The sequence below is a fragment of the Lolium perenne genome, chromosome 3 (assembly GCF_019359855.2).
Source record: "Lolium perenne isolate Kyuss_39 chromosome 3, Kyuss_2.0, whole genome shotgun sequence".
Taxonomy (NCBI): domain Eukaryota; kingdom Viridiplantae; phylum Streptophyta; class Magnoliopsida; order Poales; family Poaceae; genus Lolium; species Lolium perenne.
This window is the reverse complement of record NC_067246.2, coordinates 104073932-104098098: the sequence shown is the minus strand read 5'-3', so window position 1 is coordinate 104098098 and position 24167 is coordinate 104073932. Positions and strand designations below refer to the sequence as shown.

At 45.1% G+C, this 24167-nt stretch overlaps 1 protein-coding gene and 1 long non-coding RNA gene across 7 annotated transcripts; one reads left to right on the top strand and one right to left on the bottom strand.

Moving 5' to 3' along the window:
• Positions 1-7688: 7688 nt before the first annotated feature.
• Positions 7689-13299, bottom strand: LOC127342051 (putative ubiquitin-conjugating enzyme E2 38). The gene is made up of 7 exons (XM_051367982.1): positions 13144-13299; positions 12926-13016; positions 11316-11708; positions 11143-11206; positions 10142-10281; positions 9747-10058; positions 7689-8221 (listed from the first exon to the last, which is right to left on the bottom strand). Exons 1-7 carry the CDS (start codon positions 13152-13154, stop codon positions 7907-7909), a joined length of 1326 nt encoding a protein of 441 aa, XP_051223942.1. The 5' UTR covers positions 13155-13299; the 3' UTR covers positions 7689-7906.
• Positions 13300-14320: 1021 nt separating this feature from the next.
• On the top strand, positions 14321-18238 carry LOC139838463 (uncharacterized). 6 transcript variants are annotated; one of them, XR_011755182.1, is made up of 6 exons: positions 14321-14645; positions 14811-15576; positions 15673-16036; positions 16130-16445; positions 16558-16632; positions 17814-18238. It is a non-coding gene; the product is annotated as an uncharacterized lncRNA (long non-coding RNA). The 6 variants fall into 6 exon arrangements; XR_011755181.1 differs by having other exon boundaries at positions 14325-14645; positions 15499-15576; XR_011755179.1 differs by lacking the exon at positions 14321-14645 and having other exon boundaries at positions 15284-15397; positions 15499-15576.
• The last annotated feature ends 5929 nt before the right edge of the window (positions 18239-24167 follow it).

Genomic DNA, 24167 nt, shown 5'->3' with positions numbered 1-24167 from the left:
CTCGTGACGCAAGGGACAATGTGAAAGTCAAGGCGGAGAAAAAGGGCAGGAGGGGGTTGACAGGGTAAATAGCGTAGGAAAATCTGTGGGCTTGCGATCAGAACTGCCTGTCCAACCTTTTATTTATTTTGGCTGGAGTACCAAGTAACGGACAATTTGAGAGATTTCGATTGCCGTATCTTTATTAAAATGCATAATTAAATTAAAATATATTGTATTATTTCCTTTCTCAATATAATTGATATCTATAACACAGAAATTTTCTGCCGACGGTCAGGGAGGGTGGTTGACAGGGTAAATAGCGTGGAGAAATCTTTGGCCTTGCGATCGGAACTGCCTGTCCAACCTTTTATTTATTTCGGCTGGAGTACCTACGGTCAATTTGAGAGATTTCGATTGCGTATCTTTATTAAAAATAGATAATTAAATTAAAATATATTGTTTTATTTCCTTTCCCAATAAAATCTATAACACAGAAATTTTGTGCCGAAAGTTTTTATAAATAGACAAGCAATAGGGCAGGGAAAGGGGCAGAGACCAAAGAAACCTCGGGGCGTGCATTGCCAATCGGCGAACTGCATCCCGGCGCAGGACGACGATGGGGCCTCTCAAATCTCCCCCCTCTACAGCCAGAGCCAGGCCAACTTCCCCTCCAAGCACAAGGACACCGCCGCTTGGTCTTGGTCACCACCGTCTGCCGCCCCCGCCGCCACCACTTCCTCTCCCGCCGCCGCCGCCACCACCACTGGGGTCTTCCGGTCTACCCCTCCCCTCGTCTTCCCCGCCATTGCCGCCTCCATACGACTCCCTCGGGTTGCCGCCGCCGCCACCACCACCTCCCCTACCGCCGCCGCCGCCGCTACCTCGCGACTGCTCCCATCTGTCCCGTATCTCGTCTTCCCCGCCGTTGCCGCCTCCAAGCCGTGCCCTCCCGATGACGACGCCGCGCCGTGGGCATCCGCCATGGTCGAGAGCCGCCTGGGAGGCCAGCTTACCCACCATCGTGCTCGGCCTCGCCTGTTCTTCCTCTACCCGGCTGAGCAGAGAGGGGCATTCCGTCGAACAACTGGCGCCCGCGCGCGGGTCTCCGCCGACGACGCCCTTCTGCGCCGACGCGTCCGGCGAGGACCTCGCCGGCGTCCCGCCGGAGCTGCTCCCGCCGAAGAAGAGGCCCGTGCGGTACCACCCCTACCACGCGTCCTCCACGATCCAGGAGATCGCCACCCACGGACGGGGCGGCGGGTTCGGCAACCGCCCGGTCCCTCCCACCGTGGAACGCGACGGCGACGGCGAGGGGTTCGTTAACCGGCCCCTTCCTCTCAACGTGGAAGGCGACGGCGACGGCGACGGCGAGGGTTTCCGGAACCGGGCCGTTCCTCTCACCGCGGAAGGAGACGGCGACGGCGACGGCGAGGGTTTCCGGAACCGGCCCGTTCCTCTAACCGCGGAAGGCGACGGCGACTCGCGCCAGGTCGACCGGGACGACGAGGGCCTGCGCGCCGTGCTCCGCCGCCTCCGCATCTCCCAGCCGGCGCTGGTGCTAACCAAGCGGCTGACCCTGTCGGACCGCAGCCGCGAACACGCGCGCCTCATCCTCCCGGACGGCCTGGTCAGGTCCTCGCCGCTGCTCGGCACGATGACGGCGGGGGAGCGGCACCTGGTGCTAGGCGGCGGCGGGCTGCCGGTGCAGGCGTTCGACCGCCTGGGCCGGGTCTACCACATGATGCTGAAGCGCGACCGCGCCGCCAACACGTACCGGCTGGCGGGCGAGTGGACCCTGTTCCTGTCGCGGCACCGCGGCATGCGCGACGGGGACGACGTGGAGGTGTTCGCCTTCCGCCCGCCGGACTGGCAGGCGCGCCTGGTCAGGTGCGGCGAGGCTGGGCTCGGCTTGGCGCTGCTGCACTGCCGGAGCGCGGGGGCGGCGACGGCGACGACGGCCAACGGCATGGACTGGGGCGGCCCGGAGGGTTACGAGGTGGGCGGCATCCCGCTTCTGGACGCCAACCCTGCGAGGCCGGGACGGTTGCCGCGGCGGCGCCGGCGGCGACATGGAAATCACAACGCCACTGCTCGTTTTGCTTAGCTAGAAGGTTGCAACTCCCGGCACATAATTTCAGAATCGATCAGTCGCCTGTGCCAGAGAGAGTTAGAGGTAAGAGGAAACATCTAGACTAGAGTTTGTGTTGAAGCTGGCGAAGATGAAGGTGTGTGGGCGATCTCTTGCAGTCATGTTCTTGGGATCAATGGAGTTCCGGTACCTTTTTTGATGCAAATGGTGACGGACTGGGTAAGAGCGGGGATGGTTTCGTGGCAGTTACAGTACTCCAATCTATCTCAGTTGTAACAGTTGTAAGTGCACATTTTTTGCTGGCAGCGTATGCGGATGAACATATGAAACCTTGGAATTAGAGGTGAACGAACCGCTCGTTTTGTTGTTCCTGTTTGTTGCAACCTGAAACTTGCATCACGGTGTTTCATGGCCCTCTTACCTGGGCTGGTGGCGTACGCGTACTCTGGCGGGATCTTCCTATCTCTGGCTTGTCCTCCATTGCCCGTTTTCTTCTGCAATGGACATGTTTATGTTGGGTTTCATATCTAGTCTTCCATAACTTATTGGACAATATGTTTCAACGTTGTTGTATGTGGTCGTAGAGCGTCCAAGGTCTAGAGCTTGAACGAATCCCTTCTCAGGGTTGTTCAGGCGCCGACCACCTTGAATGCGTCACTACCTCTAACTTTACCCCCACCTTCTTGGACGCCTTAGGGAACCCTAGGTTTATATCAGCTAGAACTGAGAATGAAGGTGTGAGGGCGACCTCTTGTAGTGATGTTCTTGGGATCAATGGAGTTCCGGCACCTTGATGCAAATGGTGACGGACTGGGTAAGAGCGGGGATGGATTCGTTGCAGACTTACAGTACAATGTGCTATCTCAGTTGTAACCGCACATTTTGGCTGTCATGCGTATGCGGATGAACATATGAAACCGTGGAATTAGAGGTGAACGAACCGCTAGTTTTGTTGTTCCTGTTTGTTGCAACCTGAAACTTGCATCAAGGTGTTTCATGGTGCCCTCTTACCTGGGCTGGCGGCTTACTCTAGCGGAATCTTCCTATCTTTGGCTTGTCCTTCATTGCCCGTTTCCTTCTACAATGGACGTGTTTATGTTGGGTTTCATATCTATTCTTTCCTAACTTATTGGACAACATGTTTCAATGTTGTTGTATGTGGTCGTAGAGCGTCCAAGGTCTAGAGCTTGAACAAATCCCTTCTCAGGGTTGTTCAGGCGCCGACCACCTTGAAGGTGTCACTACCTCTAATTGTACCCCTTCCTTCTTGAATGCCTTAGCGAACCCTAGGTTTAGATTTGCTAGAACTAGCAGCGGCGGTGCCACATTGTAGTGAATTTAGTCTTAGATCCACCTTGGAGAAGTTATCTTGGTTCCACCACTCAGGCACCTAGGAGCTTCGGTGAGTTTAGTTTCAGATCTATGAATTGGGGGAATGCCTCCAGTGTAACATCTCAGTATTAGATGCTAGAAATAGAGAGGAAACATATGTGTGCATTACATTCATGCATAGAAAATCTAGAGATTTTTCGCGCTTAAAAATAAATCTTGTGATTGAAGTTTCAGTTAAGTTGATGGAATTGAAGTAGATCATCAAGTTGAGCGCTATAAATTTCAATGTGACCTTTGTGAAAATCATATTTTGGGTAAAGGTGATTTGATATATGTGTTGGATCAAATGGAGCTACAATTAAAACATTTAAGGATCAAATATCAGATCTAATTGGTCATAATATGATATTCTTTGCAACAACTCGTTGCTACCAATCAATTGCTAAACAAATAAGAAGGCATAGAAGATCAGAACCTCATCCATATATTTTCCATGTCATTATTCAATATTATTCTTACCATGGTCCTCATGGTATTTTGTAAACTCAATCCTTGAACTTATGACAAGGAAACAAAACAAGTACAATTATCAAATCTTGATCTATTCCATTCATGTCCATTCAAAATTACTTACACCAAACATTAGAAGGGAGAGATATATACCCATTCAATAGATATTATCAACACTTAAGTTAGAGCCCTAGGATATAATTCAAGTCATAAATACTAACCATAGCCATGCCTATATAAGAGAGTCCACGTTAAGTGTTACACTCTTGTTGCTTGAGGAAACACTTGCTATTGGAGGTGAGAGCCATACTTCATTAGTGATACCTTTGGGAAACCCAAAACCAAGATCTTCACAAATGGGTGATGATCGAAGAACTTTAAGAACAAGTATGAATGAAGTAAGTAAAACCCTAATGAAGTATGACCCATCAAGATTTAGCTTGAGATTAAATGTCTAGAGTAGTAAACAAATATCCTTAATGACAAATCTCTAAGAATTAGAAGTGAATATAACAAGAATAAATAAATAAAGAGAGACCAGGGAGAAGTAAGTTGATCATGCCAAATACATGATTATACTTTGGTGTATATATGTGAATAAATCATATAAGAAATCTTAATATGATAAACAGATATCATCCTAAATAAATGGAGAGGAGGCAAGGTGAAGTGAGCACATCTCAACTAGTAGAAAAGCCTCCCTATGTAAGCTTGTTGGTAAACTTAACATTGCACACGATTTTCACTAGGAGATATCATCCTAAATAAATGGAGAGGGGGAAAGGTTAAGTGAACACATCTCAACTAGGAGAAAAGCATCCCTATGAAAGCATGTTGGCAACCTTAACCTTGCATAAGATTTCCACTAGGCCAAGTAATCAAGATAGTGGTAAGAATAAACCTACATTCTAAGCTCTTGGTTAGCTTAGAAGTTAAAGCACACTAACCACATCTTAGGAGTGGTTAGTACTTATTTGGCGTAAGAGAGCAAACCTTCACATAATCTATAAATTTTCATCTGCCCTTTTAAACCCTAATCCACTTAGTGATCCTAATAAAACCCTAGTGTCACGACCTATAATTAAATCCAAATCATGCGATAATTGACCAACCTTAGAAGTAAATCTAAGCCTATGAATCAAGTGACTAAATTAACACATTATAACCATAAGAGTTATCTTAATTCCCAATTCTAAGCCTCCACAAATAAATCTTTCTTATAAGATAAATAAGAACTCCCTTTAAGAGTCCAAAGTGAAGTGTTGAACACACAATTAACTATATGGGAGTACCACTAGAAAATTCCATGCCATTAGGAAATGTTGGAGAACCAAATAATGCCCCTGGGACATATTACCAAATAAAAAGTCACATAATAATTTTAGTCCTAGTAAATTAATTTTAATATACTAATACAAAACAACGCTTTTATATAAGATCAGGAAGTTATCCAAGCCATAAAAAATTTGAACTCCAAAAGTGTGAGAATTGGAATTATCCCAATTAAGATACTACCTATTTGAAATTTAATCATATTTAAAATAAAAGAATACATATGCAAATACCAATACTCTTAAAAGAACATAATAAATAATAAATTTCTTCATTGAATTTGAAAGGAGTCATACACTCTTAAAAGGACATATTCCTGGAAACTGCACCATCAACGTTGGCCTTGATCAGACCCGCTGAAGGCGGAATCCATCTCGGATTGGTTGCACGCCGAACAGTGGCCTAGATAGCTGATATGCGTTTTGGAATTAGAGAGAGATCATCAAGGAACTTTCGAACAAAAGAATCGGTACACGACGGACTTTGGTATTCGCCTTCATGTATCGCATTTCGTCTCGTAGTCCGAAACGCCAAATCCCCCACAAGGTCACCAAGATCTTCACGAAATCCTAAGAGCATCTCCACTCGTCTCCCCGAGAAGCCCCCCACGAGCCATTTTTACATTCGGACGGCGAAAAACGGCTCAGTCGCGCCCCCAGGTTCTCATTTTCGTCCGGGAAACGGCCTAATTTCGTCCGGACTCCCCGGGCCATCCTCGGTTTCCCGGGGATCTCTCGGGGACTCCGGATGGAGCAAAATCAATCGCCCACGCCCACGTGTCTCCTCTTTCGTCCGGACTCCCCGAGCCATCCTCTTTTTCCCCGAGAAACGCCGCTTGGGGAACACACGACTGGAAATATACTGCCCCCCATACCAAAAATTGATCTAATCCGGACGAAAATTTCGCCGGATCTGGGCGTGGGGAGCGCCAACGAGTGGGGATGCTCTAAGCAGACTAAGGAGTCCATCATAGCAAAGATCTAGCTCTTAGCATTTGGCTCCATTGTTTCACACATATGTTCGATGATTTTTTTTCATCAACCAAGGCCCATACACAGCGCGTCACTGGACACTCGATTAAAGAGTGGCGCCATGAATCAACTCTTCCGCATAACGAGCAAGAGCTAGTCGTCTACATGTTACGGTGATGCAATAGTAGATCGGTTGTCAGAAGTGATTGTTTGGCTAGGCGCTAGAGAAAAAACACCTTGATTTTCGAGGGCACATTAACCTTCCACATCCGAGTCCAATGCTTTTATTCAGGAAGCTTGAGGATCTGACATCCGCCTTCACATAGCTCGTGCTCCACGCGCCTGGTGCACCGTTAGGCTTTGTCACCATGAAAATACATGTTGTAAACATTCGTATTTCTGGCTCTCTAAGAAATTCTGAGTACCCATGTGCTATTTTTCGTACTTAAATTCAAAATTATATAGATTAGGGAAAATAAATATGGTAAGTTTTAAATGGACGATATAGTATGCATCCCATAAACCTTAAAATTCGTAGTAATTTTAAATATTGAAAAAAAATCTAAATCCTCCTGAAAACAAAAAATGATCAGGTATTGTACTCGTGTAAAAGAAATTGGCTCGAAAAGGTTTTCATGGTATCCCAAGCAAAAAAAAGATAGAATTATTACGAATATAGTGTGAATATAGCGCGATAGGCTAGGGGTGGCACCGATCGACGAGAAGTTAGTCCAACACCGACTAAACTGGTTTGGGCATATCCAGCGGAGGCCTCCAGAAGCTCCAGTCAACGCTGAAATTCTAAAAAGTATGAAAAAACTAGAAGGGGTAGAGGATAATCAAAGGAAGTGGAAAAATGAGACTTCAATGTACCTAAAGTTTTGGCTCTTGAAAGAACTGCACGAGGATCAATGATCCATGTTTACGAATCTTAGTTTACTCTTTTTTTCCTTCTCGTTCTTATTTTGGCTTCCTTTCACTTATGTTGACATTCATACCTATAGCCTACCTAACTTGTTTGAAAAAAAAGGGCTTTGATGTTGTTGTTGTATAGCGTGAATTCGATTTTGTCTTTTTACCTAAGCTACAATGATTGTAATTCCCTGGTGAAATATTTTTGTACAAGTACAATACTTGATCTTCTTTAGTTCCCAAAATGATTCAAAAAATTTAAACATTTTATTGAATTATTGTTGGGCACACATGAGCATTGTTGTAGGCTAGTGTTATGAGTCTATGTTGCTACCTTAATAGTTATTCTCATCTAATTTTATGACATGTCAATAAAATACTTAGTTGACGTTGCATGTGGATGCATATTACCATCCAATGAGCAGGAGTACCCATGTTTTGATAATCACTCACGAATCAAGCAACTAATTATCTACCCCTCGGCAATGATGGCAATAAGCTGAGGCGGGGACATTCATGCAAAATACTCGTTATGAATGCTGACTAAGAATACGGTGCCATACGAAACGGCACTTCATTCATTCAGTAGTTTCTCGTTCTTCAGGTCAATAAGTTCGAGTTCCATCAATTGCTCAAAGTTGCTACTATCTACAAATCTTCCCTGCAGTCAGGAAAGAAAGCTACCCCACACCTTGTTTCTATCTCTAATTACGGAGCCTGCAACTAAGCAGGCAAATTATCTCTACCTGCAATCGCAGCAGCCTTCGATTTATGTTTCTCAGGCTGCAGGCAGGTTCTTCTTGAGCTTCTCTTCGAGAAACTTCCTCGTGTCAGCGCCTTTCACGTTGAACTCCATCAGAAGATCTTCAAACAGCTTATTCAGGCTGTCACAGAACTGAGTGCGCCGAAGGAGAGGATCTACTCTACTAGCTTCTTGCTTTGGTGCACTGTTGCTGCTAGATGCTCCATTGCCCCCTTCTTCCTCTTCAGGGACTACCGATCCAACCATATTACCCTCTAGGTAATGTTTGCATGCTGCGAGAATGGTGCGCCCATGTTCCCGGAAGTGACCGGCGACGAGGTCCGGAAAGTACTGCAAGGAGCCAAAAACAAAGAATGGTTAGTATAGCATAGCAGTAGACAAATCAAGAATGGTTAGTATAGCATAGCAGTAGACAAATCAAGTTCTATGCTACTCATCAGGTTACTCAACTGAATGCTAATTGCAAATGAGAGCTGTTGTGTTACGTTTCCTCCTTCCGAAATTATGTTGCTTAAATTTTTTGGTCAAAGTCAAACTTTACAAAGTTTGACCCAGTATATATAGAAGAATATACCAACATCTACAATATCGAATCCCTATTGTTATTAGAACCATCTTTCTTTTTAGAATACGCAGAGGACATTTATGTTTCATTTCATTGAAAAGATACGAGTTGGTTTACATCCTCCTAAGAGTCAGGTTACATCATAGTTTCATGCAATTCAGTGCACATCCCAGGTGGCTGGCATCACGACCCGAAACCCGCTGGCGCCTGCTCTTGCCCATAGTCTAGCCTCACCTTTGATCATTGCAACCAGGGACTGAACCGACCATCCTTCGCATTTTCTTTAAAAAAAATATGGTTCTAACAATAATTTGTTGATATTATATAGATGTTGATATATTTCCTATTTACATAGTCAAACTCCACAGAATTTGACTTTGAAAAGAAATTATATGCAACATAATATGGGAAGAATGGAGTAACATTAAATTAGTGAGGACATTCTGCAATACCATATAGGAAGCATGTTCCCATTGGTCAGGATGAGAATGCAAGTGTATTAGCCACAATCAAGATAATGGAATATTGAATATTCAGGTAATCTTTAATAAATTTGGTCTGTCCGAAACAGAATCTACTGCATTTCACATCCTTTTCCAATCTTCTGGTACATACCATTTTGTTCTGTAGATGACAGTCCTTGCATACCAAACAATGCTCTAAAATTATGCTATTCCATTGAGTACTCATAATACACGTCTTAGTACCCTTGCCGATTACGATTGGAAAAAACAAGTTCTTTTAGAACGGACAATATTTGACATAATTAACCAGAATAACTGGGTCTTAAGCTTCGTTTGGCATTGTGGTGGATTATGGTGATCCTGTTGGTCACACCCATTTTTGCCTATTTTAATGTTTCTTTGAGTTGTTTTTATTCCCTCCAGCTCCATTTACTTGCCGCAGACCATGAGGTTAATTGGTCTTGCTTTGCCTCTGCTCTGCATCAAGTAATTCGGGCCAGAGGTAATACCTTTTTGTGGCTAATTTTCAACTAGATTATAAAGAGAATTTTCAGATACCAGGCTGGCTGTTTATTTAGGCCGAAATTGAATCAAGCCTAAGGCCCACTAAAACTAGTGCACCAAAATAAGAGTAGCATGACTGTCAAGGAGCGCCATTCAAGTATATAACAGCAGCAAATGCAGTAAACTATGACAAGATCCAGATACTTGACGAAATAAAACAGCTAACCTAATAGCATGTCACAAGTAAATTTCTTATTAAGATAAGCTTCCAGGGTTGATCTATGAAAATGAGATATAACTTACTAATTTAGCGAAACATTACCTGCGGAGGTTTTCTAAGTGAATACAACATAGTCCTGCATGAGAGCAGAAATGTGTTCTTGTTATACTCTATAGAATGCTGTTCTCCACTTGGAGTATTCGCTTGGCCCGCCCATCCCGGCTCATTGAAATATGGCTTCTCGTTCAAAATGAGAGCCTGAATGGAGACAAGCACCTGCAGCATGGTTGACTGAGCTGGGTTCCACGTCTCGCAGCCTTTGCCACTCCAGGTACCAAGGAGGCTAAGGCAGACTTTTCCACAATTGTATAAGTTTGGATTAAGTCGAAGTCCTCCGGAATGGTAATATACCAACTGCAGCACCAACAGTAGTAAGCATCTTAATAAAGAAAAGTTAAAATAAACATAAAGAGAAGTGTTGAAGCTTATGCATATACCGGAGGCTGAGAAGGATAAGTAGCAGTAAAATGTGCATCAAAGAAGAAGAGGCCATCATGGTAGGGCGTTCCCTTGGGGCCTATAATCGCAGCCCTAAGAAGATCCATTCTATCTTCAGCAACTCGGACAAAGATAGAAGCTACAAAAAGAGTATTTTCACAGTTTAGACTTCCAATTTCAGAAAATATAAGAAAAGGTACCAAGAAATAAACCATACATTGTCCACTTCCATGATATCAATGCATTTGTTAGTGCTAAGTCGAATGATAATTAACTAAATCTCAGTCAACTAAACTTAGCTGTTAATTGACCATAATAAAAAATATCTAGGTCCAAACTTTGTTTACATAATTTTTATTTATTTGTCTCACCGCTGGATGAAGATCCTAGGGCTCAAAATGTGCTATTTAAGCCTCACTTGTTACTCAAGACGTATAAGTATGCAATTTAGCCACACTATATTAACGAAAAGTACAAGTGCAGATCTACTAGATTTACATAACATACAACAAAATCTTGAGAATTTACGGAGATAACATGCGAAGAGGATAAGGTAGCATACATCCATAATGGAGCAAGCTTTAACTGACAGTTCTATGAAGATATAACCCATAATGAAGGAATTGTGTAAATATGTCATAGGAACAATTTATACTCCCTCTGGTCTTCTTTATAAGGTGTAGTTCAACCATACACGCAGATCAAGAAAGATACAAATTTGAGAAAGCTACAAATTTGAGAAAGTTACAAATTTGTCCCTTTCATTATGTGAGAGAGGATTATGGATATGCCCCCAAACCTAAATTTCAATTTACCACGGGCAGTGCTAACAACATGCCAACGAGCAGCCACATAAAGGCAGTAGAGCCAATGGTGTTGGCTAGAAAATCCAGCTTGCCAGAATGCCATGGAGATGCTAGTTAAACTTTAAGTAGGTATACTGTTTCCCTATTTTTTATTTGCCAAACTGAAGAAAGAAACCCAGTTGTAAACATCTAACCTGGTAGGTCTTTCTCCAAAAGTTTCCACTCATGTTGAATTCTCTTTGCCCAATCTCTGCTTGGCTGAAACAATACGCACATGAAAAAAAACATAAGCATCACACCACTGCATAAAAGAAAGAGAACTACCCACAGTGAGTACAACATGAGAGCAATAACTTCAACACAATACCTTTCCCACCGATTTGTCAGCATAGTGGTGGTCAGCGAAATTTTCAACAGTGTAAAACTGTGGGAACGCCTTATATTTCCTTGTAATTTCATCCTCAGTTATTTCGGGCTCCTCCTCATCCTGGGCTGCACTTTTCTGCAGCCACGGTACAGTAGCCTCCACGCCCGGAGGCAGGTCTAAATCGTCAAACTTATCAGCGAGCTGCTGATTGAAGTCGGCTTCATCAAATTCATATTCAGATTCATCGTCATTTTCATCATCGCAGTCCTCATCGTCGTCCTCCATATAGTAATCTTCTTCCTCGTTGTCCACATAATCAGCGTCTGGTAGCTCTGGTTCAGACATCTGCACAGAACCACTCGTGCTGGATCCGACTTGGTCGCTGGAAGAACCCTGTTGAATAGCAATACGTCAGTTGAAAACAGAGGAAATTATACTTGCCTTACGGCGAATCTTGGAAAGCGCTTCCTTCTGCAACTAAGGATATGGTACTGTATCTAATTAGCCTTTGTGTGTTGGTTGCTAGTCAGTGAGGTAAAATATGAATCATGGGTACAGGGTTTGGTCTTCCATTGACTTGCATAGGTGTATCGTTGGCATAAAAGTCTACCGTAGTATTCAGTGTAAGCATTCTAGTTCACCTTGTAAATTTATCAATCAGTGAAAGGAAGGACCGTTCTAATGGTTTCGATGGCGAAACAGTTAATCTCAAACTCATGATCTGTACGGAAAGATGAGATAAGAATCAACAAGAGCTGATCAGAAGAGCAAGAAAACCCCCAGAATTAACAAAACACCCTAAAATCTCCAAACAAACCGAACTGATCGCAGGCCCAAAGCCAATTGCGTCCGGCGTTGCGCCAATCGACCTGACAAAGGATAGGCGCTGCAAGAACCCATCCCGAAGCCCCTCGACAAAGAAACCGAAACCCCAAAATCTTTGAAAGTGCTTTCTTCTCCAACTAAGGATATGCTACTGTATCTAATTAGTGTCTGTGTGTTGGTTGCTAATCACTGAGATCAAATTGCGAATATGGATCATGGTTACAGGGATCGGACTTCCATTGACTTGCATGAGTGTATCTTTGGCATAAATAGAAGTCAACCATAGTATTCAGTGTAAGCATTCTAGTTCACCTTATAAATTTATCAATCGGTGAAAGGAAAGACCGTTCTAATGGTTTCGAAGGGGAAACAGTTAATCTCAAACTCATGATCTCTACCGAAAGATGAGATAAGAATCAACAAAGGAGCTGAGTAGAAGAACAAGAAAACCCCCAGACTGAAAAAAACACCCTAAAGCCCGAATTGATCGCGGACCTCAAGCCAATTGTGTCCGGCATTGCATCAATCGACCTGACAAAGGATAGGCGCCGCAAGAACCCATCCCGAAGCACCTCGACAAAGAAACCCGAACCCCAAAATTCCGCCCCCAAAATCCAAACCCTAGCGCCAAGATCGCGTCTTCTCTCGCGACGAAAAACCCCAGATTGATCGCTGCCGATGCAAAACCCTAGGACGCGCCACACCACCCCGGGCGCGCCGCGCCCGTGGCAATCGATAATAGCACCAAGAAGATGAGCTCGGGAGCGGGGAAGCGACGGAATTACCTCGCACCGCTGGCGCTTCTGCTGCGAGGAGCCCCACGCGGCGGCGCCCGTCGACCAGCAGGCCGAGCTCCCCTGCTGCAGCCCGCGGGACCTGCACGGGATAAGAAGAAGAGACCCTGAGCCGATCGCCGAACCAATCCGGATAATGGAGGAGATTTGGAAGTGGAGGCGCGGTCCAATCGCGGCGCCGGCGGAGAGGGGGGGAGGAGGTGACTTACTCTGTGTCCATGGACGCCGGCGCCGGACCGGCCGCGGGACGAGGAGGCGGCGGAGGCGGGGACGGACCTCGGCGGCTGGGTGGGAGTGCGGCGAGTGCGAGAGGGGAACGGGAACGCGTGGCCGTACCGACTTATTTGGCCAGAGCCCACGGGTTGGCTCCTACCACGTTGACTCTCCTGCTCCCGCGCTCTCTCGCTGCTATGTGGGGCCGGGGACGCTGGGACGAGGTCCGGACCCACATGTCAGCGAGAGGTGACGTGAGGGGAGAAGGTTAATTAGGTTGCGCTGCGGGAGGAGTCCGGGTTGGTATGGAGAGCTGGACCGGGCCGGCGGCTACCGGTTTCGGCTACGTTTATGGGGTCCTGCAAATAATTAAGCAGAAAAAAACCTAGGAACTTTTGTGCCGTGGTCCCGGCCTGCAGTGCTCGCTTCTGTTCGACACGTGGTGGAAGGATTTGTTTTCGATCATCAGCCTTTGATTACTGACAGGACTCACGATTTATATCACGTCACTTGTTTGTGTCTCCTTCTGTTCGAGTACTGCGGCTGAAAGAAACCACAGAAAATTATGGAGTACTACTCCTAGTCCTAGCGCAATACTAATGCTCTGTTCAAGTAGAAAATCCTAGAGAACATACATGGATGCATCATGCATGGCCACTGGCTTGACTGTATTTCATTTTATTTTGCATCATTTCACTTCTCCTCATTTTATTGGCATGTTAAAAACACTTGTGCTAATGGCTTCAATGTTAAAAACACTTCAGCCCTTTTCCTTGCACATGTGTAAGTGGCATCTCTGTACTTGCTTCGCTTTGTTTTTCAGTACTACTGCAACTTGTTTACTTTCAGTCTGTACTACTATTGTGTATATTGCATGAGACTAGCACAAGTGCCCGTGCTTTGCTACGGATTAATTTTTGTTGAATCACATAACTAAGTGAGCTTCTAGAATTAGCTCAAAATGTGGTAAAAAATCATGGTTATAAAAAATCCAATAATTATCTACCATTGAGAACAAGCAAGTGCGTGTGGGTAGGGAGGCTTCTGGGGCTATCCACGGTACGCACCTGCCGCGAGGGTTGGCGATTGTGAGAGAGAGAGAGAAAAGTCGAAAGAAAAGGTTGGACGAGCGAGGAAAAAAAGGTAAAGTGATTGGTCGCACGCTTCCTCTCCCCACACGCAACCTCCTCCATCTTTCACATCCCAGCTGCGGCTCCCCATGCCCTCATCTTCTTCCTCTCGTCCTCTCCGGCCGGTTCCTAGCCGCCTCCACCACTACGGCTTCATCTACGTCGCCAGCCCGTGGTGGAAGCAGTCGGAGGCAAGTCAACCTCAGAGGCTTGACGGCCAGAGCGATGGCGGTCGGCATGGCCCTGGAAGGTCGGGCGATGTCGCCATATCGGCCGTCCCGAAGGCCGGGATGCGCTGCCACTCAGCTCTCTCCCTCAACAGATCGAAGGCCGAAGAGCCGCGCATCACGGCGGCAGTTTGGACTGAGGTACGTGATTCCCATTTTTTCGCTGTATTTTCTCCATCTAAATACAGATATATACCCCATGCTGATAGTTTGTGATTCGGCCTCCTATTTATTGGTTACGGTGTGGAACAATCATACTGTCATGGTACCCTTTGCTATTTGGCATTTGTTGTTGTTGATTTACAGAACTGCAGGTGCGGGGTATTCTCTGCCCACTTCCAATCATGCCCCCTTGCAACTTCTTTATTTCTTGGGATTGGACAATGCACTCTATGTCTTGATGAATTGGTCACTTGCCACGGCTTCAGTTATAGCATAAGGATTTTCATTGGGAATAATGGAGCTAATTCAGTGACAAGAAAGCAACTATGAAGTACATCAGATCATGGATTTCGAGTCGAAAGACTAGTCGAGACTAGTCGACGACTAGTCTACGAGTCGCATTTGCAAGGTCGACTCAGCCAGTCGACTCGACTCATTTGATGAGTCGATCGAGTCGATCGACTAGTCTTGACTAGTCTCGACTAGTGTAGGTTTGTGAGTTGGTCGACTTAAAAAATGACCCCACATGTTATAATTTTTTCCATTCTTTCCTTTCATTCCCATTTTCCCCGTGTTCCCCCGTGAAACCAAGGTCGAGAGACGGTTTCCCCCGCTCAAACCCAAAAGCCAAAAAACTATTCTAAATGATTTGGTCAAAATCAAGGATCTAGATCATCTAGCTATACTGAAAGGCTATCTTTGTGATATATATATTTTTTCCTGTTGCTTTCGTAAGTACATTTGATGCGTACTAATCATTTATGGAAAATTTTCCGTGCAAGATTTTTCCTAATCATTTTTGCTGACTCCTACTTTCCTTGTATTTTTACAGGAATCATAGAGGCTTCCTAATCTTTTTTTTTGTATGCATCAGAGAGATGAATCGACTTGACATCAATCATCTTTCGAGGTATATAAGCATGCAAACCCAGTTTATAATATTACTCTCTTTGAGATGAAATCCTTTAAGTGACTAGGTTGTATTGATAAGATGTACTTCATGCAGTTTTGTAAGGGAGCAATTTTGGCACTATATCCTGACCTGAAGTGGTGCTTATGAGAATTTGACTTGAAAAACACACTACCGCATACCAGATCAGATAAAGATGTTACAAAATCGAATTTGGAGGACAACCGTCAGTGAGCTTAAGGATGTTGCCTTATTCGCTCCTTATGTATGTGTATAACTTGGTCCCTTTATGTTACTTGTTGTCACGTGCTGAAGCCAAAGATTCATTTTTCGCTATGTGTTTTGCCCTTATATTTTCATGCATGTTCCTGTCTGCTTTGATTTGCCAATTGACACGTGTTCTCATGAACACCAATACACCCAACACTGCAAAGAGGGCCTTTTCTCCGAGAGATCAAAGGTTAGGCCCATGTGTTCACTTATTATTGTTTTATATTCTTTCAGTGGGCTAACGCTTGTGCATAATGATTGGGCAAACCAACAAAAAATGCAGGAACGCTGGGCTCAAATGTGTGCTTTGGAGACAAAGAGCTGCTGAATTCAATGATAATGGCTAGAGCTCTGCTGCTGTTGGGATCTTTTTTGGTGTCCTTATAAAATATTATAACAGTGGGTTTGTTTTTTAACATTTGATGCATTGCATTCTAGTTTAGTGAGCACCTGAAGCCTGAAGGTATCAAGAAAAAAATATATCCTTATTACATTGAACTCTAATGTACTCGTGTAGATGATGAGACACTTAGGGGTGGTTCTGCTTGCAGATGGTACCTCAATGAAGACTTGCCTAATATTGACTCTTTCTTTGAAAGGTAGGTCCATGTTATGTGTACATTCCATTATGCATTCATTTTTTTACGTTGGTTGATGGCGTTACACATTCACCCATATGCGGGCTCTTTATATGTCTTTGCGATGGTTCAGGTGTGTTCTAGAGGAAGAAGATGGAGTTCTATAATTCTATAGAAGAATTGGGCTTAAATCTTACTGTTCAAACAGGTAAATATTTGACCTCTTTCTTTTGAAAGTTGGATCATACTGCAAGTATAGGATCTTTTTAGATGATTCGGTTGAGATGATAAAACAGAGATTAATACTTTTAGATAAATTAGGTATGTCTATGAAATTCGTTTTTTTGTGTGTGTAAAGGTATCTATGCACATATTTACTGTATGACCACCTCCATATCATGCCGCAATGCAAATAAGCAGGTTAGGAATTCATATATTTGCGAAACAATGTAAAACCCTTGTGGCAATCATGATGAGCTCTGTGAAAAATAGTCATGGGCATATAATTGCAATCTGTGAAAGACTTGAATGGTTTGGTAGGGACGTCCACTTGTTGGAACATGTTATTTATTGAACGTGTCTGGAAGTATCTATTCATTAGAGTGTGCATTTCTATTCTGAATAATTTCCACTCTGTCAAGAACTTTGTAGAGCCTAACTAGATTGCATCATGGATTTTCTAGCCTTTGGTACCTATAATTAATGCTGATGCTGGCAAATGGTTAGTTGTCAATTACTTCTCTCAGTGGGTAAAGCTTGTGGTCATGGCGTTTTTTTGGAAACTTTCTTGTGATAGAGCTATAATCAAATGACTTTATCATTGTGGTAAAGTAGGTGTAAATGTTCGTCAGGTTATCTGGATTACATATATGTTTTTCTCTGTGTAATAATCGAATTATTTGAAAATGGGGATAACTGTAGATCTCTTTCATGATGCTATAATTGTTTGCTACGTAGATCAGGAGTTGCAAGGCTTGTGTATCGTTTTTGTTGATCCTTGTCTGTGTGGAATAAGTGTTAATTTGATGGTGGTGGTTATCTTTTGCAGCTCAATTAGTGAACAGTAATGTTTGTGTTTCTGTGAAATGGTAAAAACATAATTTTATTGACACAAGCATCTTTCGTAGTGTCAGGAGTACATAGATTTCAGAAGCGAAGAACTGGGTTAGCTTGTATTTAGGTAAGTAGATTAGATATGCCAAAATTAAGAAAATTGAAGATGGTTGGCTACAGGCTTGCACTTTGAAATTTGAGTTGATACTTGGTTGTTAAAAACTCAACATGTCGCTTACTGAACTGCCGCATGTACCTAAATTTTATCAATACCACACATCTCCTTTCTTTTTCCTGCTCTGTAATTTGTTTTGTTGCTCTTGTGTAAATTTTCAGCTGATGCCATCCAATTTTTTGCAAAGGATGTTAATATTATCACAAAACCTTCAGTATTGAAGCTAGCAAGTTGACATCAGCAATCAACCAAGTTATCGCTCAACTACCTGACGGTACAATATGAGGTGAAGCTGGTCTCTATATATATACCTCTTCTGTTTCAATTGCAGGTCGGGGTACCATGGGCCGTTGAGAGGAAGGTGAGATGTGAAAGGGGAGAGGAGATGACAAAGGTTGCAAAGAGAAGAAATGCTATCTAGGCACAACTCGAAGGAGAGAAGCAGGCAAATCACTAGCGGTCTATTATTGTTCTGATTTCCACCTTCTAGAATGGTCTTTTAGCCATAGATATACTAATGTCAAACTTGTTTTCTTATAATTTATGAATTATCAACTATGTGGAGCATCAAGTTTTGACGTGTTCAGTGTGTGCGTGATACCAATTCTCTGATTATGGTTAGTTGTGCACAACTTGCACATAAGCAGTATTATTCAACATTTTTCACTCTATACAATTTTGATCCGAATCAGCTATGCCAACCTTGCATGCTGGTAGCTTCATCTACACATTATACTTTTGTGCTGACTAAGACTAACCTGGATTTCTACCAGTGAATGTCTTCTGAAACTGTAAACCCTGAAACTTGACTTGCTACCAATATTCTCAGATGAACATGGTTGGCTTCTTATTTTTAATGGGCTCAAATATATAGACTTAAGCCAAAATTAGCAAAACATTATGAAATTGCATTGGTTATCACATATGAAATCGTATTCCAATATGCAGACCCACAATTTGAAGCTCAGTAATTACTGTCAGAAAACAAAAATATAATACAACCATTCAAGGTCAGGTGCGAATACAGGAAGCTAAAAGAGTGTGTCAGCACACTTTTTTTTTTTTTGAACACAGAAGATATTTCTTATTGATCTAGCAACATTTTACAAGGAGAAGCGTGCAGTGGGACACGCAAGACACAGCGGCTACATTTGCATTTAGGCAAACTCTGTTGCTTGTACCTAAACATCTGAAAGAAAAGGGCCTGCTCTGAAGCTTAAGAGCTAGTCTAGTCTGATGATGAGCTCTAAAATTGAGGCTTCTTGATATGTGAAAAACCTTGGAAGCATCAAAGGAAGAGGTCGCTACCATGTCAGCAAGTTCTGGTCTGATTACCCAATATCCTGGAGCATGGAGGATTTCTCTGGTGGAAGCAGCTTTTGCCAAGGTAGCGTTGTCCGTCAAGAAGGTTGCCTGCTGAATTTGTAGTATGTATGCTAGTCTAGCTAAAAGTGTGTCAGCACACTTGTGATTGTAAAAATCGACCTCCCGTCTGATTCCTACGGAGCCTCATCCATCTTCGGCGATTTACACGAAAATAACCCAAAAGTGAAAGAAAAGCACAGAATGACCCTCCGGCGAAACTATTTCACCAATCTAACCCTTTTGTGTGGCGCCCCCCACACGGGCGCCACATATGCCCATGTGGCTCCCCTCCAGTCGGCGCCACTGATCCAGCCGACGTGGCCCCCTCGCCGCTGAGCTGGTGCGCCCATCCGACGTGGCAGCATGTGTGGCGCCCCTCCCAACGGCGCCACACATGCACTTGTAATCCCCCAAAACATACTGTGAGACAATTCCTCTGGGACTTAGCCGTTTTGCGAGGCTCGATGTGTGGCGCCGATGCCACGGGCGCCACACTAGCATGTGTGGCGCCGATGCCACGGGCGCCACACATAGAGGCTCGTGAAAACGGCTAAGGACTTATCGTCCAGAGCCCTGGATGTTTTCGACCAAGTAGTTCATATAAGTTGGCATGTGTGGCGCCGAAGCCGCGGGCGCCACACTAGCATTTGTGGCGCCAGTGGCAAGGGCGCGACACATTGACTTGTGTTAAAAAAATGAAAAATCCTACCAAACTCCAACAGTTACGAGTACAACATTGGACACAACAAGTAGCAATTTCATGACATACACATATAACACTTCATAGGTCACATTGTAGCACGTAGATTCAAACAACAAGTAGCATTACAGACCATGGTTCGAAATGACATAGGGTTCACAAATCGATACTTATGAATATAGAGTTCACAACAACACGTAGCACATCCTAGTAGCGTCCTCGACGTGCCGTCCTCGCGGGCTGCTTCCGGACGGCCATCCTCTTCGTCCGCTGCCGTGGCTGTTGTTGCTGCTGCTCCTGCTCCTCCTGCTCCTCCTCCTCCTCCTCCTCATCTGAAGAGAACGGCTCGTCGTTCCTCATCCTCGACAAAGCTGATCTCCGCCGCGGCCCGTCATCCTCCTCAGTAACAACCTTCTTTCCTCGGTTGACATAATCTTCCGGAGTGTACCGGTTTGGAGCCTTGCCCCTTGGCTTGAACTGGTAAGCTGACCGTGGGGCTTGCTTCGAGGTACGCTTTGGAAGTATGCCTTGACTCAGAATTAGGTCGTCCTCAGGAATCTTCACAAACACGAACACATGAGATTATAAAAGTTGAAATTAGTAAGAACATGTTTGACAGCAACAAAATAGTCCATACCTCCCGCTCTTCTGAAGAGGAAGATGTAGCGATTTCGGCTTCCCGGCAACCTAGCAAGCTGGCTAACCGCCGCATCTTTCGTGCAGTGTTCTGCGTCATGCCGTTCATGGTTACAAATCCACCACATCATAGTAGCGTACATTCAAAGTTGGTGATCATACCTTAATGAAATACCGCAACGGTCCGACAGGCTTGTCATCTGTCCCGCTCTGCTCCCAGATAACCTCGCACTCCTCATCTGTTTTTTCGATCTCCTTCCGCTGTGACAAACATAGCATACACAATTGAAGCGAGCACATGGCAATGTAGATGATGTACTAGTTAGTGAGAGAATAGAATACCACGAAGTTCAGCTCGGAAGCAATAGAAGTCGATCTCCCTCTGCGAGCAAAGGTGTCGTGCTGGCTTTGCCCAACCTCATCGAACTGGATGGGGTCGTCCAAGATCTCCTCAGGATACGCGTGCTTAACTAACTCGATACGCGTGTTCTCATGGAACCACTCAAGGTAGTTGTTGAAAGCGGCGAAGTTGTGAGGCACAATCTGCTCAGGGCCAGCATTCCGTGCCGCTTGCAAACAGTGTTGGAACGCTGCGATGTGGCCGCTATGATGGACTGGCCAATTTGTGATCTTCCTCTGCCGCTGCCTATCAAGCCTGCAAGAATCAACAAGTTAGTTTGTACCTCTTCTATCAAGAATCTTCCATCGCATGATTCCAGAAGTTTACCTATGAAGCGCCTTGTCCGTGTCTTGCCACACTGGTGGGCACTCCTGATACAGCCCAAACTGTCTCATCACTCTTTGCGGCTGGTGGTGTTCAACAAGCCACATGCATATGACTGGGCAGCGCATACGCCAGAACCGCGCCTCCTCCGTGCACTTGTGGTTGAGGTCAGTCATCGACGTGCCAATACGGTAGTAGCCACCATATGGCTCTCATTCCACCTGCAGCATACAAATATCTCAGAATTTAGAACATGCCAGTAGAATCAATGAAAACTAGGATTGCAAAAGAGTGATCGGTTACCTGCTCAGCAGTAAGAGTGTCCAACTCCGCAGTGTACTGCATGTACATGATCTTTGGATCGCCCGACATCTCCGAGACATTGTCCCAAAGGTATGCCCAAGTGGGCTCCCGATCAGGAAAGTGAGGGTGATGAGGCCATGGCCTCTCGTTGAGTACCCTGGGCCGCCCAACCGATAGGCGGTCCCAGCTCCATACGGAAAGTAGGAGCATGCATCCACCAATACCGCCGCTCCCAGACCTGCGACAAGCTCCAACTGCGCACATAAGACATTTGGTTAGTACTTTGTCTAGCATACTACTATAGGAAAATAGTACATAGAGCAAATCATCACCTGCCGGTAGAGGTAGGCAAGTGCCGCTGTTCCCCAACTCCAACGGTTATCCAACACCGTAAGCGCCTTCAGCCAACACCAATGGGCCAGCTTCCCCCCACTGTCAGGAAAGAGAGTCCTCGAAATCATGTACCATAAGTACACGCGGGCGTACGTCCTCCGAGTGTCCTCGTCGGCCTCTTCCGGGCATTCTCCAAAGTTAGTCCTGATCCATTCGAAAGACGCGCCGGCGGGAGCTCTCTTCTTTGGTTCTGTTGGCAGCAGAGGAGCCATGCCAATAAGCACCTGCATCTGCTCGCGCCACCCATCAGAAGCTGTGTTCATACACAGTGGCTCGCCCTGAATAGGTAGTCCAAGGATCATGGAAACATCCTGGAGAGTAGGGGCCATCTCGCCGGCCCTCAAGTGGAAGGTGTGAGTCTCCGGCCTCCACCGGTCGACAAGGGCGGTGAGTGCCGAGGGGTTCATGAGTGGCCCCCCACGGCTTACAAGGGATATGAACGGCATAAGACCGGTAGGCCGGATGAACTCCGTGTACCTCTCGTCATACGGTATATCCGCTGTGCCATGGTAACGAATCTTCAAAGGGCGAAGATCCGTTCCCCTCTCCGTCATATGAACAGCCCGGTGCACCCTGTCGTACTCTTCATCCAGAAGCCACACCATCCTACATGTTTACACAACCATATTATGAGTCATTCCACTAACAAAAATGAGCAACACATACATGGGAGTTCATATCCAAATCCATGAGAGTTCCATACATACACATATACATTCATATCTAGGGTTCCAACAAATATTTGGTTCAAATATGAGTTATTCCATCACAAATAATAGACATTTCAATACATACATACATAGAATTTGAACACATACATAACCATTTTATATCTACATAGCCAAATCTAGGGTTCATATCCAAATCCACCAACATATCCAAATCTAGGGTTCATATCCAAATCCACTAACATATCTAGGGTTCCTACACATACACATTCAACACTTACATAGCCATTTCAACACATACATAGCCATTTCAACACATACATGTAAAATTTCATATCTAGGGTTCCACCAAATCTAGGGTTCGTATCCAAATCCACCAACATATCCAAATCTTGCTAGGTTTAGAGCCAAATGCACTAACATATCAATGGTTCATATCTAAATCCACCAACATGAATTTCCATGTCTAGGGTTCATACCCAAATCTACCAAATCCACCAACAATAGTGGACGAATAAGAGGGAATCGAAGGGGAATACCTTGAGGAATGGAGGAGGAAGGACTTGGCCGGATAGATCTGACGATTCCTTGGTCGATTTGGTGGGGGGGGCCGAAGGGGAGGCGGGCGGCGGCGGCGGTTGGGGACGAGAAGCAGAGAGAAGAGAAAGAAGAAAGAGAGGGTCGGGCTGGGCGTGGGCGCGGGCGCCACACTTAAGTGGATGTGTGGCGCCCATGGCATCGGCGCCACACATGCTAGTGTGGCGCCTGTGGCATCGGTGCCACACATCGAGCCTCGCAAAACGGCTAAGTCCCAGAGGAATTGTCTCACAGTATGTTTTGGGGGATTACAAGTGCATGTGTGGCGCCGTTGGGAGGGGCGCCACACATGCTGCCACGTCGGATGGGCGCACCAGCTCAGCGGCGAGGGGGCCACGTCGGCTGGGACAGTGGCGCCGGCAGGAGGGGAGCCACATGGGCATGTGTGGCGCCCGTGTGGGGGGCGCCACACAAAAGGGTGTTATCACCAGAATTTGACCGAGTCAGAGGTGGGCCGCGATCAAGATAGATTTGAAGAATATACATGGAAGAAATATGAGGATCGGCCTTTATATACAAAATATGGGCTAGTTGGCCCGTGTATCTGTAGCATAGTAGATTACGTGTCGTTTTAGTTAGAGTTGGCCTCGTGCACGGTTGGGATTATTCCCACGTTAGAAAGTCCCCTGGACTATAAATATGTATCTAGGGTTTATGAAATAAACAACAACCAACGTTCAACCAACCAATCAATCTCGGCGCATCGCCAACTCCTTCGTCTCGAGGGTTTCTACCGGTAAGCATCATGCTGCCTAGATCGCATCTTTCGATCTAGGCAGCAGAAGCTTTATGTTGTTCATGCGTTGCTCGTTCTGAAGCCTTTTTGATGGCGAGCAACGTAGTTATCATAGATGTGTTAGGGTTAGCATAGTTCTTCGTATAACATGCTATCGTAGTGCAACCCTTGCATGTCTAGCCGCCCTTACACCTATCTTAGGTGTAGGGGCGGCACCCCGCTTGATCATTATTTAGTAGATCCGATCCGTTACGGTTGCTCCTTGTTCTACAAGGATTAGTTTAATATCTGCAATAGTTAGGCCTTACAAAGGGTTGGAGGATCCAGCGGCATGTAGGGTGTCGTCTGCTAGTCCTAGGCAGGATGTTCCGGGGATCAACCTCGTGTTGGTTT